Source organism: Haemorhous mexicanus, chromosome 20 (genome assembly GCF_027477595.1).
Source record: "Haemorhous mexicanus isolate bHaeMex1 chromosome 20, bHaeMex1.pri, whole genome shotgun sequence".
NCBI lineage: Eukaryota > Metazoa > Chordata > Aves > Passeriformes > Fringillidae > Haemorhous > Haemorhous mexicanus.
Genome location: NC_082360.1, coordinates 9,444,132 through 9,458,708, shown reverse-complemented (window position 1 = coordinate 9,458,708; position 14,577 = coordinate 9,444,132). Strand labels below are relative to the sequence as shown.

The window sequence follows — 14,577 nt, the reverse complement described above, 5'->3', positions numbered from 1 at the left end:
GTGGGGCACAAAGTGGGGCTCAAAGCTGTGGGGTCACTTCACTGCCAGTGCAGCCAGATGCTGACACATCTGGCAGTGACCCATCCCACCAGCCTGGGACACCTTTCCAGGCTGGGGATTGCTCCCTGCAGGTGCTTCTCTCTCCCTGCTGGTGCCCCTGGAAGCTGCCAGCTCCCAGGAACATCTCCTCCACGTGGGCAAGGCTCCCCTGCTCAGGAATCACTGAGCTCCCCTGGCAGGGAGGGGATGTGCCAGGCTGTGTTTTCCTCCTCTGCCTTCTTCCCTTGGCATCATCCCAGGTGTTTGTCTTGGTAGGGAGACAGGAGTGGGAAGCCTGGCTCCAGAGGAAGGCTGCAGGGCTGCCAGGGGCTCTCCTGTTCAACCCCTGCTGCTGTGCAGAGGGGAGAATAACAATTTACCTTTAGCCTTTAAGAGAGGAGCTCCCTCTGGCAATTCTCAAATCAATCTGTTCAGCTAACTGGGGTTGTGTTCTTAAAGGGAGGAATCATGGAATGGTTTGGGTTGGAGGGACCTTGAAGCTCACCCAGTGCCACCCCTGCCATGGCAGGGACACCTCCCACTGTCCCAGGGTGTGCCAAGCCCTTCCAGCCCAGCCTTGGGCACTGCCAGGGATCCAGGGGCAGCCACAGCCCCCTCAGGGCCTCCCCACCCTCCCAGGGAAGGATTTCTTCCTGACATCCCATCTGAACCTGCTCTCTGTCAGTTTGAAGCCATTCCCCCTTGTCCTGTCACTCCAGGTCCTTGCAAATGTTTTGGTTTTTTTTTTTCAATCTTTCTTTCAGGCTCCCTGCAGGGACTGAAGAGCACAATTATTCCTTGCAGTGGTGTCAGCCAGCTGAACAAGGAGACAGCCACAGACCTGCTGCTTTTGCACATGCAAAAATGTCCCTTTCCCCAGTGACATCCCCAAAGAACACCAGGGGTGACCCCCACTGCTTCAATGCAGCACAGTGAAAGCCAACTTTGCACTGGAAATGAGAGGAGGGTTTGGGATTTGCCACATGCTGGCAAAAAAAAAAAAAAAAAAAGTGCTTAATAATATTTCACCTTGAGTATTGCAGGGGTGAGAGGAGCAGCAGCAGAAAGGTTTCCTGCTGGGGGAGAAGATGCAACACCATCAACAGGGAGGGACTGGAGTGGCTTCTGCTGCAGAGCCTCAGGCTGCTGCTCCTTCCCCAGGCAGCTTGTGGAGCACAGCAGAGGATAAAATAGGAAATAAAATAAATAAAAAGAAAATTTAAAAAATGAGAAAGATCCCCTTTTCTCCTCAAGTTTTGTAAGTGGGCATGGGAGAGAGAGGGAAGGAGAGTCTGTGTGGGTCGTCTGCAAGAACAAAAGAGGAAGTTTTGCCCTTAATTTTAGACAATTTTTCAGCAAATGCCAGACATGATGTAAGAAGGCTGGAGCTGCTGAAGCCTTGCTCAACCTGCACCCCTGCAAATCCTGGTGTTAGCAACACTTTGAAAATGCTGATTCCACTGAAGTTCTTTCGTTTGCTTCCCTTTTCTTCAGGGAAAATGGAGGCCAGAGCAGGAACCTGCCATCAGTTCCCAGCTGCTCCCACCCTTGGATTCTGGATCAATAAAAGAGAATCAGCTCATACAGCAAAAATGCAAAATATTCTGCCTAGGCAACCCGAGAAAGATCTGTATCACTGATAGATGCTGGCTTTTCTTCCAAGAAAAGCTGAAAACAACAACCAGGCACACACTGGGGGTGCTGATGGCACTGCAGGGACAGCTGGATGCAGGGAGTGCTGGAGGGGTCACTCCCTGGAGGTGAGTTATTCACAGCTGCTCTCACCCCCCAAACTTCAGTGACTTGGAAACAGTCACAGCCCCTGAGCAGCACAAAGGCTGCCTGGGGGAATGGGGATGTTAAATTAAATGTCCTTCTCCTTTTTCCCCACTCTGGACCTGGTAGAGGTGGCTTTTTGCTACGTCAGAGAAGTTGGTTGTGTTCCAGGCTGCAGGTGACAGCAGAGAGGACAGGACAGCACCTGCAACCTGGCCAAGAGCCACCAAAGTTGGCCTGGTGCTGGATAAAACAGAGATTTGGACATCAGCAGGGATCTGGGCTCTAAGATGCTGCCTGCCAATGGGCAGAATCCTGGGAAGGGCATCAGCATCTTTTATACAGGCAAGATCCACTGCTGAATACTGGGAGTGGGAAAAACTCACTTGGGATACTGCTGGATGCACAGGATCTCGTGCTTCCTCCTGCTCTGCAAGTCCTAAATTAATAAAACCCAGTCTGCACTGATCAGCATCATCTTAGTGGGCCACTACATTTCCAGCCATCCAGGCAGGGACATGGGGTTTATTCAGGTCCTGGATCTGCTGACAAACATCTTCCTGCCTTCCCCTGCAGTGCCTGGGAGCCCTCCCTGCCCCAGGAGCAGCAAACACGACCTGCTGCTCACAGCTGGGGAGTGCTCAGCCTTCAAATATTAACTCTGCCTGGAGCTGCCAGCAGAGCCCCAAGCCCAGGTTTGTCAGATCCAGTGCTCAGCAATTCATCAAAGCCAGAGCTGGGCAGAGGCAGCAGCTCAGGGCAGGGACTGCTCTCCCCTGCATCTCACTGGGGATGTTTGGACTCCTCATCTGCTGCCTGTTTATGAGCCAGGCTGAGCCCTGGCTCTGCCATGGAGCCCTCCACAGCCTGCAGCAGGGCTGGCTTGGAAATGGCAGGAGCTGCTCTGAGCAGGGCACTGAGCAAGAACCCAGAGCCCAGGGAAACGCTGTCTGTGGGAGCTGCACTCCAGCTGGGAGCAACGTCTTGCTCCTCACGTGCATAAAAGAAAGCAGAGAAAGGCAATCCAAGAGCACCTGAAGTTAGGCACAAATAAAACACAACAGCAAAGCCTTGTGGGACTGGATTCACCTGGGTCACAGAACTCACAGAATCCACAGAATCACAGAATTCACAGAACCACAAAGTCCCCAGGCTGTCAGAGACCTCCAAGATCATCGAGTCCAGCCCAGCCCCAACCCCTCACCCAAGCCCTGGCCCCCAGTGCCACATCCAGGCTTTGTTAAACACACCAGGGATGGGGACTCCACCACCTCCCCGGGCAGAACATTCCAGAACTTTATCCCCTTTCTGTAAAACACTTTTTCCTGCTCTCCAGCCTGTATTTCCCTGGGTGCAGCTGGAGGCTGTGTGCTCTGGTTGTGTCAATGCTGCTGCAGACAGAGCCCAGCCCAGCTGAGCACAGGCACCTTTCAGAGGGTTATAGAGAGTGATGAGGTCCTTCTTATCAATTTAATCAAGTAATTCCCATTTCACACACACTGAGAACAGTTCATCTGGTGTCAACACAAGTGGACAGTCAGGTGGAGGGGCCAGAAGCACCTCCTGCCATCACCTGTCCTGTTTTAGAGGGCAAACCCAGCAGGGGCTGGGCTAGAGCAGATTCCAGTCCCATCTCCAGCCAGAGCAGATTCCTGCCCCATTTCCAGCTGGATTCCCCAGGGGATCTCTCTCCTGGCAGCAGCCCCTCAGCACTTTGCCCTCCATGGTCACTTCTGCTCCCCAGGAAAAGGACCAAGGTCAGCTCTGAACCCGGCTCCTGCTGCCAGGGGACAGCCAGGGACACTTTGGGCACAGCCCCACTGCATTTTTAATCCCTCCTGTCAGTTATTGTGCAATCACTGAGTTACTTTGACAGGAAGGAAGAGGCTTGAACACCCAACCTACATTCAGCACTGCAACGAGGTGTTTTGGTAAATCAAAAGTGTTGCAAACGTGAAGAAACTTCACTTCCTCCTGGAAATAAATCCTGGAATGTGCTTTTTTTTCCCCACTTCTGCTCTTCCCAGCACTTCAGCCCAGAGCACAGGAGTGTGGTGAGGTGATCAGAGCTCAGGATGGTCCAACACCACTGACCCATTCCTAAGAAGAAATGATTAGTAATTTATAAGTTATTAATTATTTCATAGAATTATCATGGAAACATGGAATGGTTTGAGTCAGAAGGGACCTTAAAGCTCACCCAGTTCCATGGGCAGGGACACCTTCCACCAGACCAGTTTGCTCCAGGCTTTAGTCCCCAAAAGCTTCAGCAGCAGCCCAGGTGAAGGCAATGCAATTACACCTGTGATATTTGGATTACAAACCCCAACAAATGTGATTTGGTAAGCTGAGCTCTAGATGGGCATGGTTTTACTCCTCAGGTGGCATCTCAGGAAACAGGATGCAGAAAAAAAAAAAAAGGAAAAAAAGGCTTTAAAAAACCCTGGATTTCGAAGTCAGAGGAACATCACAGCATTCAGCTGGTGTGAGTTTTCCAGAGTGAAAGGCAGGACCTGGAATACACAAACCACCTGGAGCTGAGCTGAGTGCCAGGGCATCCTGCAGGTTTGGAACTGGTTTCAGTGACCAGAGATGGCTCTGAGCACTCCAGGCCCCAGAAAACACCCAGCCTGAGAATTCTGCACTCCTGGTGCCTGTCAGCAGGCCCAGCACCAGCACTGAGCTCCAGCTCTGCAACCAGGGATGACCTGGGCTGAGCCTTTCTGGGGATTCAGTGTCCTCAGCGTGCCAGCCAAACCCAAGGGCTCTTGTGGAAAACAAAGCATTTCAGGCCTACAAAAACTGATGAGAAATCAATGTTTTGCTGCAAAATCCTTAAACTGATGAGAAATCAATGTTTTGCTGCAAAATCCTTCTTCATACTGCAGCCAGTGAGCCTCTTCTCCAGGAGACAGAGGCTGGCTTAGTCAAAAAGAGCTAAAAAAAAAAAATCAACTCTGCTATATCAAGATCCATAATTCATAGAGCTCTGTCGCAGAACACACCCAAGTGCCATCAATATTTTAAATATTGAGCACAAAACTGGCTGTCAAGTGCAAGTCAGCAATTTCCTGGTGCCTCCCTGCTGGGGACAAAGTCATCAGGCTGAGCAGAACCTGGAGGAGCCTTCTGAGCAGAGCTTGTTTGACTCTGTTACATATTTTATTTGAAACACAAGATGTGTTTGCAGGAGCAAATCAGCTGGGCTCTGCCAACCAACAAAAAGAGTCAGCTGGCTGCCTGTGCTCGTTAATAACCAGAAAAAATGATTTCATCACACCAACATGAGGCTGTATATGTTTATTCATCGTCAGTACTTTTGTACACAAGGCAAATATTAATAGCTGAAAGGCAACACTTTTGGAGAGTATGTACAGAGCAATGTACAAGCAAGTGTAAGAGGTTTGAAACTATGACTTGATTTAACCATTTTATAAAAAAGAAGTGATGCTTTTTCTTCTAAGACCTCCCTTAGAAATAATTTATTGCCAATCTTAAACTAAAGCAAGGAGAGGAAAAAAAAATTTACAATAAAAAGTAGTCCCTGGAAAGTTTATAAAAAGTTAAACATATAAAATTGTAAGCCACAAACATTTATACAAAGCTAATACAAATCTTGGTTTTGTTAAAGATCTATGAGGTTGTTATAAAATATATTTTTACATAAAGGCTTCACATAAGGTAAGCTCTCACTGCTACTGAAAGCGCAGGAAAGCAGTTTTAAATAGTCTGCAATTCAACTTATTTTCAAGTACAATGCAAAGAAATTGCAAAATGGCACTGTATTGCAATGCTGTGTAATTAAATCTACATTAATGGTACCATCAGAGAGACAAGACCTGTAAAGTGAACTGGTGAACCATCTGCAGGAGACTTCCCCAGGGTGTGGAACAGGAGTGGTGCTGGAAAATGAAAATGAACCTTCTGCAACTGCCCTGCAAGAGGAACTGCCAGGGGTGCTCTGGGGCATGGGGGACAGCTCAGATCCAGCAGGAACCCCAGCCCAGGAACACCCACCCACCCACCCTGGCATTCTGCTGGACAATGCTGAATTTAAAGCTACCCACAAACAAGCCCCATAAACACCTTTGAGATCAACTTGACTTTTTTTTTTAAGAGCAGTTATTCTAGAGAAAGCTGAAGTTTCACACAAACTGATGGCTTATGCTCCCACGTACAATATATATAAACAAAAGAGTAACATTTTTAAAGCCCTGATGAACAGCCACAGTTTTTAGGTATCAATCATCTCAGCTGAACACTCTGCAGCAGGGAACAGTTGCTAAAACACCAATTTCACCTTCAAGTACAGCTTGTACAGGACAGTGGTTTATCTCCATAGGGTCAGTGATCTTTAGAACACAGCTCACTGCAGCAAAGAGAACTAAGGAATTTTGGGAAACTTGATTTTCTGGGACATTTCACTTTCTATCTGCTTTCCCACCTTCACTAGGAATACATCCCAACCTTGTACCACAGACTGGTTTCCAGGAGGAAGCTTCACTCTCACCAGCAGACTGTAATTTTGGTTGTTTCAGGACAAAACTCAGAGCATCAACCCCTCAGCTCTTGTACCAGATTTATGTCCTGCTCTAAACAAATGCTATGTAGGAACAAATCCAACAGGAAATACAACAGCCCAAGGTGTGCTCCACTCAGAGAGGGCACAAAGAGTGAGCCTGAAGATGGACACGGGTGTTGCCTTGGGGTTTTTGGCTGTAGGGTAACCCAGGAACCATGTAAACAGAACATCCAGGTGCATTCCCTCACCCCTCTCACACACTGGGAGTGGGAAACCCGAGTGACTGGACTCAGTTATTTCATTAAAACAATTCATTTCTGTCTGAGATTCACAGAGTGCTTTATCTGCCAGGGCCTACGAGTGACCCAGCACTGGGGTCCCCCTTGCTCTCCTACAGGCCCTGGGGTTCACAGGGAGAGTGAGCTGGGATTCAGAACAGGGATTTTTGTGGTGCTTCTGGGGAGAAGCTGCTGAGCATCTCCCCACTTCAGCCAAGGTCAGAAGTGCCCAGTGCCTTGGTGACCCTGGCTACATCCTTAGACTGACACCAGTTTCGAGGATCTTGAGTAAATTAACAGGTTCCATTGACAAAAAATTCATCAATACTTCACATAAATTAGTTTAGACAAATCCCTGGTCCTCACCCTATCATCCACTACCAGTCTTTAGTCTTTTTTGCAATCATCTGGTCTGACACCCTCCAAAGCACCTACTGCAGACCTCTCCAAATCAACTGCTTTAATCAGATGTAAGTCTCTATTTTGAAAAGACACTCATTCAGACAACTGTCAGCAAAGGAAAAACCAACCCAAATCCTCCTCCTGTTGACAACCAAGGGCAGGAATTTGTTTTCTGCTTTCCGAGACTGGACTTGGAGGTCACCAGAGGTTTGTGTCTGTTCTTGGAGCATTTATAGCCCAAAGGAGAACTTCTGCTCCCATCACAGGTGTGTTGCTCAGTACTTGAAAGAGCCTCACCAGCCTTTCCTGAGGTCTCTGCTTCATTCTCCTTCCTGAACTGCTCACATATAACCTGAACACACCAAACCAGAAATAATCCATGTCCAGCAGAGGCAAAATCTACATTAAATATCCCCATCCAAGATTCCTTTAACCCTCCTGACATCAGCGCTGCATCCAGACTTTAGGATTATGTTTAGATTCTGCACTGTGACTTCTCCCAAGCTCTTTTCAGAATTCTTTCCTCCCCAAGCAGTGCCTGATGGCCAGAATCACAGACTAACCCATGACTATTCACTGGATGATATAAAAAAATAGAGGTCTTTCAAAGCACCTAACTAAATAAAAATACATTATTCCCCTTCTACTGCCAGGAGAACGAGGTACAGAGATGTTAATACAACTTACAATCACAGTAAGTAAAGGCTAAGTTCAGGAGACAGGCAGCTTTCCTATGTCCTGGCAGGGCCACTGCTCCCAGCAGTGACACCCCCATGTCACCCCTGGCTCGTGGGATGAGAATAAAGAAGTATTCAAGGATTGGCCACCAGCATGATCCACAGGAACTGGCCAATTCCAGGGGGCAAAGGGGCAGCTGAGCTGCCCTCACCACTACAGCCTGGGGGAAACGTGGTAGGGACACTGATTTTTATATCACAATCTCACTCTCTTTTTGCAGTGTGCTGGGGGGTACATCAGGATTGCTTTATCTTCACTATTTTTCATTATTATCATTATTATTATTATTATAATTTCTTCTTTTAATCACATGGCAACACTAACAACTCCCCATAAGAAATTAAACAAAACTGCCAGAGGACTTTGGGTAAAATAGTCACAAGCAGCACTCTGGAAGATGCTGTGCAACATTTTTGGCTCAAGTACACTTAGGATTGCTTAGACCCAACTGGAAAGTCTCAGAAAGAACCTCACCAGCTGAAGCACATTCTGCTGGGACAAGGTCTTTAATTTTTTCAGAAGAAAACATTCATCTGCACGGTGTCAGCTACACAAGGCCTCTGCTGGGAATTCATAAGGCCACTGAAAATGCCAGAGGAGACAGAACACAAGGAGGCACTTAGGTTTGCAAGTCCTTTCCCCATCAGCAAATGCTCCTGACTCAGAGGAGGCACCTGGGAAGGAGGCAGGGAGTTCAAATAAAGCAGTGCTAAGTTAAAGCGCTTCCAGAACAGGTGACCCACAGGTAACATCTGCTCAGTGAAGATAAAAAACACAAGCTGGGCTTGCTCCCCCCTTCCCACACCAGAATGCCAAGGGATTGATCAGAGTGCTCTGTGCTTTGCCATGGCTCCAGGAGGTGTGGATGCCTCTGGAGTGAATCCGTGTACTGTGCCAACCATGAATCCCTCATCACTGGACTCAGCACTTCCTGATAGATATCTCTGAAACTCCTGGTTTTCCATATTTTTGAGGGATCTCCTAATCCATCCCAATGCCATGATTTATACTTAAGCAGGAAGTAAGTTACACCCAGGAATGGGCTGCAAAGAGATGATTCCAGCAAGGGATCTGATGGGATTTCTAACCAAAAACAGACCTGAGAAATCATAAGTCAGCTATGGTATCACAGTCTTCACAAAGAAGTTAGATGTGAGAAGTTTCTTTCTCTTCCCCCCCCAACCTTAAATTACTGCCACAGTCTAATAATTGCAACAATTTCATTGACGTTTTGACTTGGAATTCTGGATTTTCTAGGATAATATGTATGTTGGTAAAAGGTCAAATTTACCACTTTACAGGTAACTTAGACATAGGTCTGCTATAAAATTACAACTTGAGTCAACTTGAAGCTACACTGGAAGAGATTAAGCCTGAATTTCTGCAGAAATTGGCAATAATGTGTTCAGCAGCAGCTTTTAGCCACATATCAAGAAGTCTGACAGGATCTGGATTTCTCTATTCCTGCTGTAAACTTCTAGTTAAAAAAACAACACACAAGAGTTACTGAAATAAACCAGTCTGTTTGCACATCACTGTAACATCAGCTGCTTGAGGTTGTCGTGCAGGATGGTATCCTTAACATCACGGAAAACTAGCCGGATGTTCTCTGTGTTAATAGCAGTGGTGAAGTGGTGGTACAGGGGCTTCTGCTGCTGGTCCCGGCGTTTCGTGCGAAAACAATCCACCAGGAATTTTTGGACATCTGTTAAGCAGTGGGGATCCCCTTCAAACTCTGGGAAATAGTCTTTGATGCTGACTTTCTGTACTTTTTCCTCAAGCAAGTCCGTCTTGTTTAAGAAGAGGATGATGGAGACGTTGCTGAACACCCGGTTGTTGACTATCGTTTCAAAAATGTTCAGGGACTCCGTGAGGCGATTCGTCTGCCGGTCCTCCATGAGCACTTGGTCAAATTCACTGGAGGACACGAGGAACAAAATGGATGTGACACTGTCGAAGCACTCGAACCACCGCTTCCGCTCCGACCTCTGGCCACCCACGTCGACCATCTTGAAAGGGACATTTTTGATTTCAAAGTCGTACTCGTGAATCCCTTTGGTGGGCCTTCGTGCCAGCAGGATATCTTGCTGTGAGGGAAGGTAATCCTAGAAATAAAGGAGAGTTTTGTGATTACAATGTGATAATGGGCACGGGCACAGCTGAGCTGCAGTGGAGAGAGCAGCTTGCATGGGAACAGGACAAGGTTTGCAATAAAGACATGGATGTGGATTTCCATGCTTTTGGGAAAGAGCTGGAGGCCAAAGCAGGAAACGCCCAATATTAAACCAGAACATGTTCCCCAAAGAACTTAAGGTTTCCTTTTGCCACGTGACAAGGATCCATGACCAACCTCAGAGGTGAACCAGCGATTCCTCCTGCCAGTTTCCCTCATTCTGGATCACTTCATGCTTCCTTCTTTCCCTTCCCACAGCGCTGGCTGCCAATAGTTTTAGGACTAGGATGTGATAATGGGCATGGGCACACCTGAGCTGCAGTGGAGAGAGCAGCTTGCATGGGAACAGGACAAGGTTTGCAATAAAGACATGGATGTGGATTTCCATGCTAATGTTGGAGCTTTTGGGGAAGAGCTGGAGGCCAAAGCAGGAAACGCCCAATATTAAACCAGAACATGTTCCCTAAAGAACTCAAGCTTTCCCTTTGCCATGTGACAAGGATCCATGACCAACCTCAGAGGTGAACCAGCAATTCCTCCTGCCAGTTTCCCTCATTCTGGATCACTTCATGCTTCCTTCTTTCCCTTCCCACAGCGCTGGCTGCCAATAGTTTGTGATTAGGATGTGATAATGGGCATGGGCACAGCTGAGCTGCAGTGGAGAGAGCACCTTGCACAGGAACAGGACAAGGTTTGCAATAAAAAGACATGGATGTGGATTTCCATGCTAATGTTGGAGCTTTTGGGAAAGAGCTGGAGGGCAAAGCAGGAAACGCCCAATATTAAACCAGAACATGTTCCCCAAAGAACTTAAGGTTTCCTTTTGCCACGTGACAAGGATCCATGACCAACCTCAGAGGCGAACCAGCGATTCCTCCTGCCAGTTTCCCTTATTCTGGATCACTTCATGCTTCCTTCTTTCCCTTCCCACAGCGCTGGCTGCCAATAGTTTTAGGACTAGGATGTGATAATGGGCATGGGCACAGCTGAGCTGCAGTGGAGAGAGCAGCTGGCATGGGAACAGGACAAGGTTTGCAATAAAAAGACATGGATGTGGATTTCCATGCTTTTGGGAAAGAGCTGGAGGCCAATGCAGGAAACACGCCCAATATTAAACCAGAACACGTTCCCCAAAGAACTTAAGGTTTCCTTTTGCCACGTGACAAGGATCCATGACCAACCTCAGAGGTGAACCAGCAATTCCTCCTGCCAGTTTCCCTCATTCTGGATCACTTCATGCTTCCTTCTTTCCCTTCCCACAGCGCTGGCTGTCAATAGTTTTAGGACTAGGATGTGATAATGGGCACGGGCACAGCTGAGCTGCAGTGGAGAGAGCAGCTTGCACGGGAACAGGACAAGGTTTGCAATAAAGACATGGATGTGGATTTCCATGCTAATGTTGGAGCTTTTGGGAAAGAGCTGGAGGCCAAAGCAGGAAACGCCCAATATTAAACCAGAACACGTTCCCCAAAGAACTTAAGGTTTCCCTTTGCCATGTGACAAGGATCCATGACCAACCTCAGAGGTGAACCAGCAATTCCTCCTGCCAGTTTCCCTCATTCTGGATCACTTCATGCTTCCTTCTTTCCCTTCCCACAGCGCTGGCTGCCAATAGTTTGTGATTAGGATGTGATAATGGGCACGGGCACAGCTGAGCTGCAGTGGAGAGAGCACCTTGCATGGGAACAGGACAAGGTTTGCAATAAAAAGACATGGATGTGGATTTCCATGCTAATGTTGGAGCTTTTGGGAAAGAGCTGGAGGCCAAAGCAGGAAACGCCCAATATTAAACCAGAATATGTTCCCCAAAGAACTCAAGCTTTCCCTTTGCCATGTGACAAGGATCCATGACCAACCTCAGAGGTGAACCAGCGATTCCTCCTGCCAGTTTCCCTCATTCTGGATCACTTCATGCTTCCTTCTTTCCCTTCCCACAGCACTGGCTGCCAATAGTTTTAGGATTAGGATGTGATAATGGGCATGGGCACAGCTGAGCTGCAGTGGAGAGAGCACCTTGCACAGGAACAGGACAAGGTTTGCAATAAAAAGACATGGATGTGGATTTCCATGCTAATGTTGGAGCTTTTGGGAAAGAGCTGGAGGGCAAAGCAGGAAACACGCCCAATATTAAACCAGAACATGTTCCCCAAAGAACTCAAGCTTTCCCTTTGCCATGTGACAAGGATCCATGACCAACCTCAGAGGTGAACCAGCAATTCCTCCTGCCAGTTTCCCTCATTCTGTTTCACTTCATGCTCCCTTCATTCCCTTCCCACAGCGCTGGCTGCCAACTCTGCAATGGGTTCTAAACCAGCTTTCTCAAACCAGGAACTATGGGACACCCCAGGCCAGCTGTGGGTTCTCCATCCTTCCCATGCCCTCCTACAAAGTACATGACTGCTTCCAGAAACGAACCAGCTGCTCCACTAAATAACTTTGAAGCAATCAATTATGCCTGAAAACTAAAACCTAAGCAACTTCCTGTGTTTGTGCCATGCATCTTTGCATCCTGCTGGATCAGTGCACACTGGTGAGCTCACACTGCCTGGCTTTGCCCAAAATTTACTGTGCAGTGAGTAGAACAGGGGAAGAAACTGAGAGCTGGGGACAGCAGAGTCTTTCCAGCCTGGGCGCACAGACAGCTGTATCCTGAAGTTCTCCTGCCCACCTTTTCCCAAAATTTAAGAGGCATTCAAGAGACTATTTTTTTAGTTGTTATATGAACATCATCAGTGGATGCAGATGAAGAGGAATTCTTACTGGTCAGCTTTGGATAGCACGAATTCAACACTTGGATTGGGGATTTCTTCATTCCTAGAATTACACTTTGTCCATGGTCCAAGTCTTTCTGTTATCTGCAAAGTGCATCTCTAGCACACAGCTGCCTGTGCTGGACTTTAAAACCTCGTTGTTCACTTGTTATGGAAACTCTTCCTCATATTTTTCCAGCATTTCTCACCCTTTCAGAGAGCACTATTTAAGTTTTGGAATTTCAGTCTCTTGTTAAAAAATGAATGATCTATGATCTTCCTTTGACAGTGCCAGTTTCCACACTTGGAGCTTTTATCAAGACATGTAAGAGCAAGGTTCAGAAAGTCTGATTCAACCCGTCAGCTGGGTGGGGGAACAGGCACACAGCACCATGGCTATTACAGTAGTTGTATCCCAAGTTTAAGGCAGCTGGGCAAGCTCAAAGCACAAAAATAAAATTTAAACATCATGAAAAGAGTGCAACATTTCAAAAGCTCAAGGATCACTTTGCTTTATCCTGTAAGTTCCAAAGTGAAACCAGAGAGAGAGGGCTTTGTGTGAACTCTGGGTTCCTCTTCCCGAGCTGCCCATGACTAAGGCACTGATTTTTATCGTGGCACAAATTACAAAGCAGCTCTGAAGCACAGGCTCCCCACCCTGCAGCCTTTGCTGCAGCACTGTACACAGCCAAACCCCACAGCACCGAAGCCTGGAGGGGAGGAGAATTCCTAAAGCAACATCAAATTCCCTCCAAACTGACCAGAAGAGGTGCTGTCACCCCCTTATGTGATTAATGGACAACTTTAAAGGATGGTAAGACTTTTCCCTTTGTTAAATGTATCTTGGGTCTTTTCTACTGAAATTAGAGGAGAACAATCAGCAAGAGCAGTGCAAGGACTGTATGAAATGTCACTGGGCATGTGTGAAGGGATTTTGAGCAAAGCTGTCAACATGTAGACAAGAGTGTCACAGGTTCAACACTCATTCCAGCTTCCAAATGGGAATGTATATTCTTTGTTTTTCAGGAAGTTAGTCTCAGCTTCTCAGAACAAAAGCAAAAAGTCTGAGGAAAGCTCAGGAGTGACTGAAATTATTAAATTATGTAAATAAATAAAACCAACTAATATAATAGGCAAAGCCACATGCACCTTCAATATTGAAACAAGGGCACAAAGCAAACTCTCCTGGGAGTTGGTCTGTAATGTTTATTCAGTAAAGCTTTCCAGAACAAGCTTATCCCCAGAATTCCTGACAAATTCCCTCTCGAGTACTATTACTCATTGAAAATTCCTTCCACACTTGAAGCCACAAAGAAAATCCCTTCCAGTGCTTTCTACTTCTACATTCTACCATGGAACTGGGTATCTTTAGGGTCCCCTCCAACCCAAACCACTCCATGTTTTATCCTGGATATTGCCTACTCTGATCCAACAGACAGCAAACGAGGGCTCTGTGAGCTCAGTGCTGGTATCCAGCCACCTTCTGGCTACAGGAGACCAAACACAACAACTCTCAGGAACTCTCCCAGAATTTTAATTCTCTTTCTGAAGGACAATTATGTTTTCTCCCTCATGCCCAGATCCTTGGAATACAAGCAGCTTGCCCCTGTCTCAGTGCTGATCCCATTCTCCACGTCTGAAGACTGCAGCACCAGGTGAGCAGTTTCCTTGGATGGCACTGAGTATTATTTTCCAAGTTCTTTCAATGTTTTGCCATTGCCAATAAGTGCTTTTTCCCCTCAAGCATCCTCACGTTGATACTGATTTGGAACATGTGCTTTCTTCCTGATTTTCCTATCTCCTTTCTTCAAATTCACTGCAGTCTGCTCCCTCTAAAGGAGTTCCTTTGGTTATCAGCAGCTCTTTTGGCTATCACATCACTGTTTGCCTAGCTCAAAT

At 47.0% G+C, this 14,577-nt stretch overlaps 1 protein-coding gene across 1 annotated transcript in view; it reads right to left on the bottom strand.

The window, feature by feature from the left end:
• Positions 1 to 5,100: 5,100 nt before the first annotated feature.
• GNA13 (G protein subunit alpha 13) overlaps positions 5,101 to 14,577 on the bottom strand; it is a 31,817-nt gene continuing 22,340 nt past the window's right edge. The window contains exon 4 of the mRNA XM_059864651.1: positions 5,101 to 9,860. Coding sequence (XP_059720634.1) covers positions 9,288 to 9,860 — 573 coding nt within the window. The 3' untranslated portion in view covers positions 5,101 to 9,287. The remainder of the gene's footprint in view (positions 9,861 to 14,577) is intronic.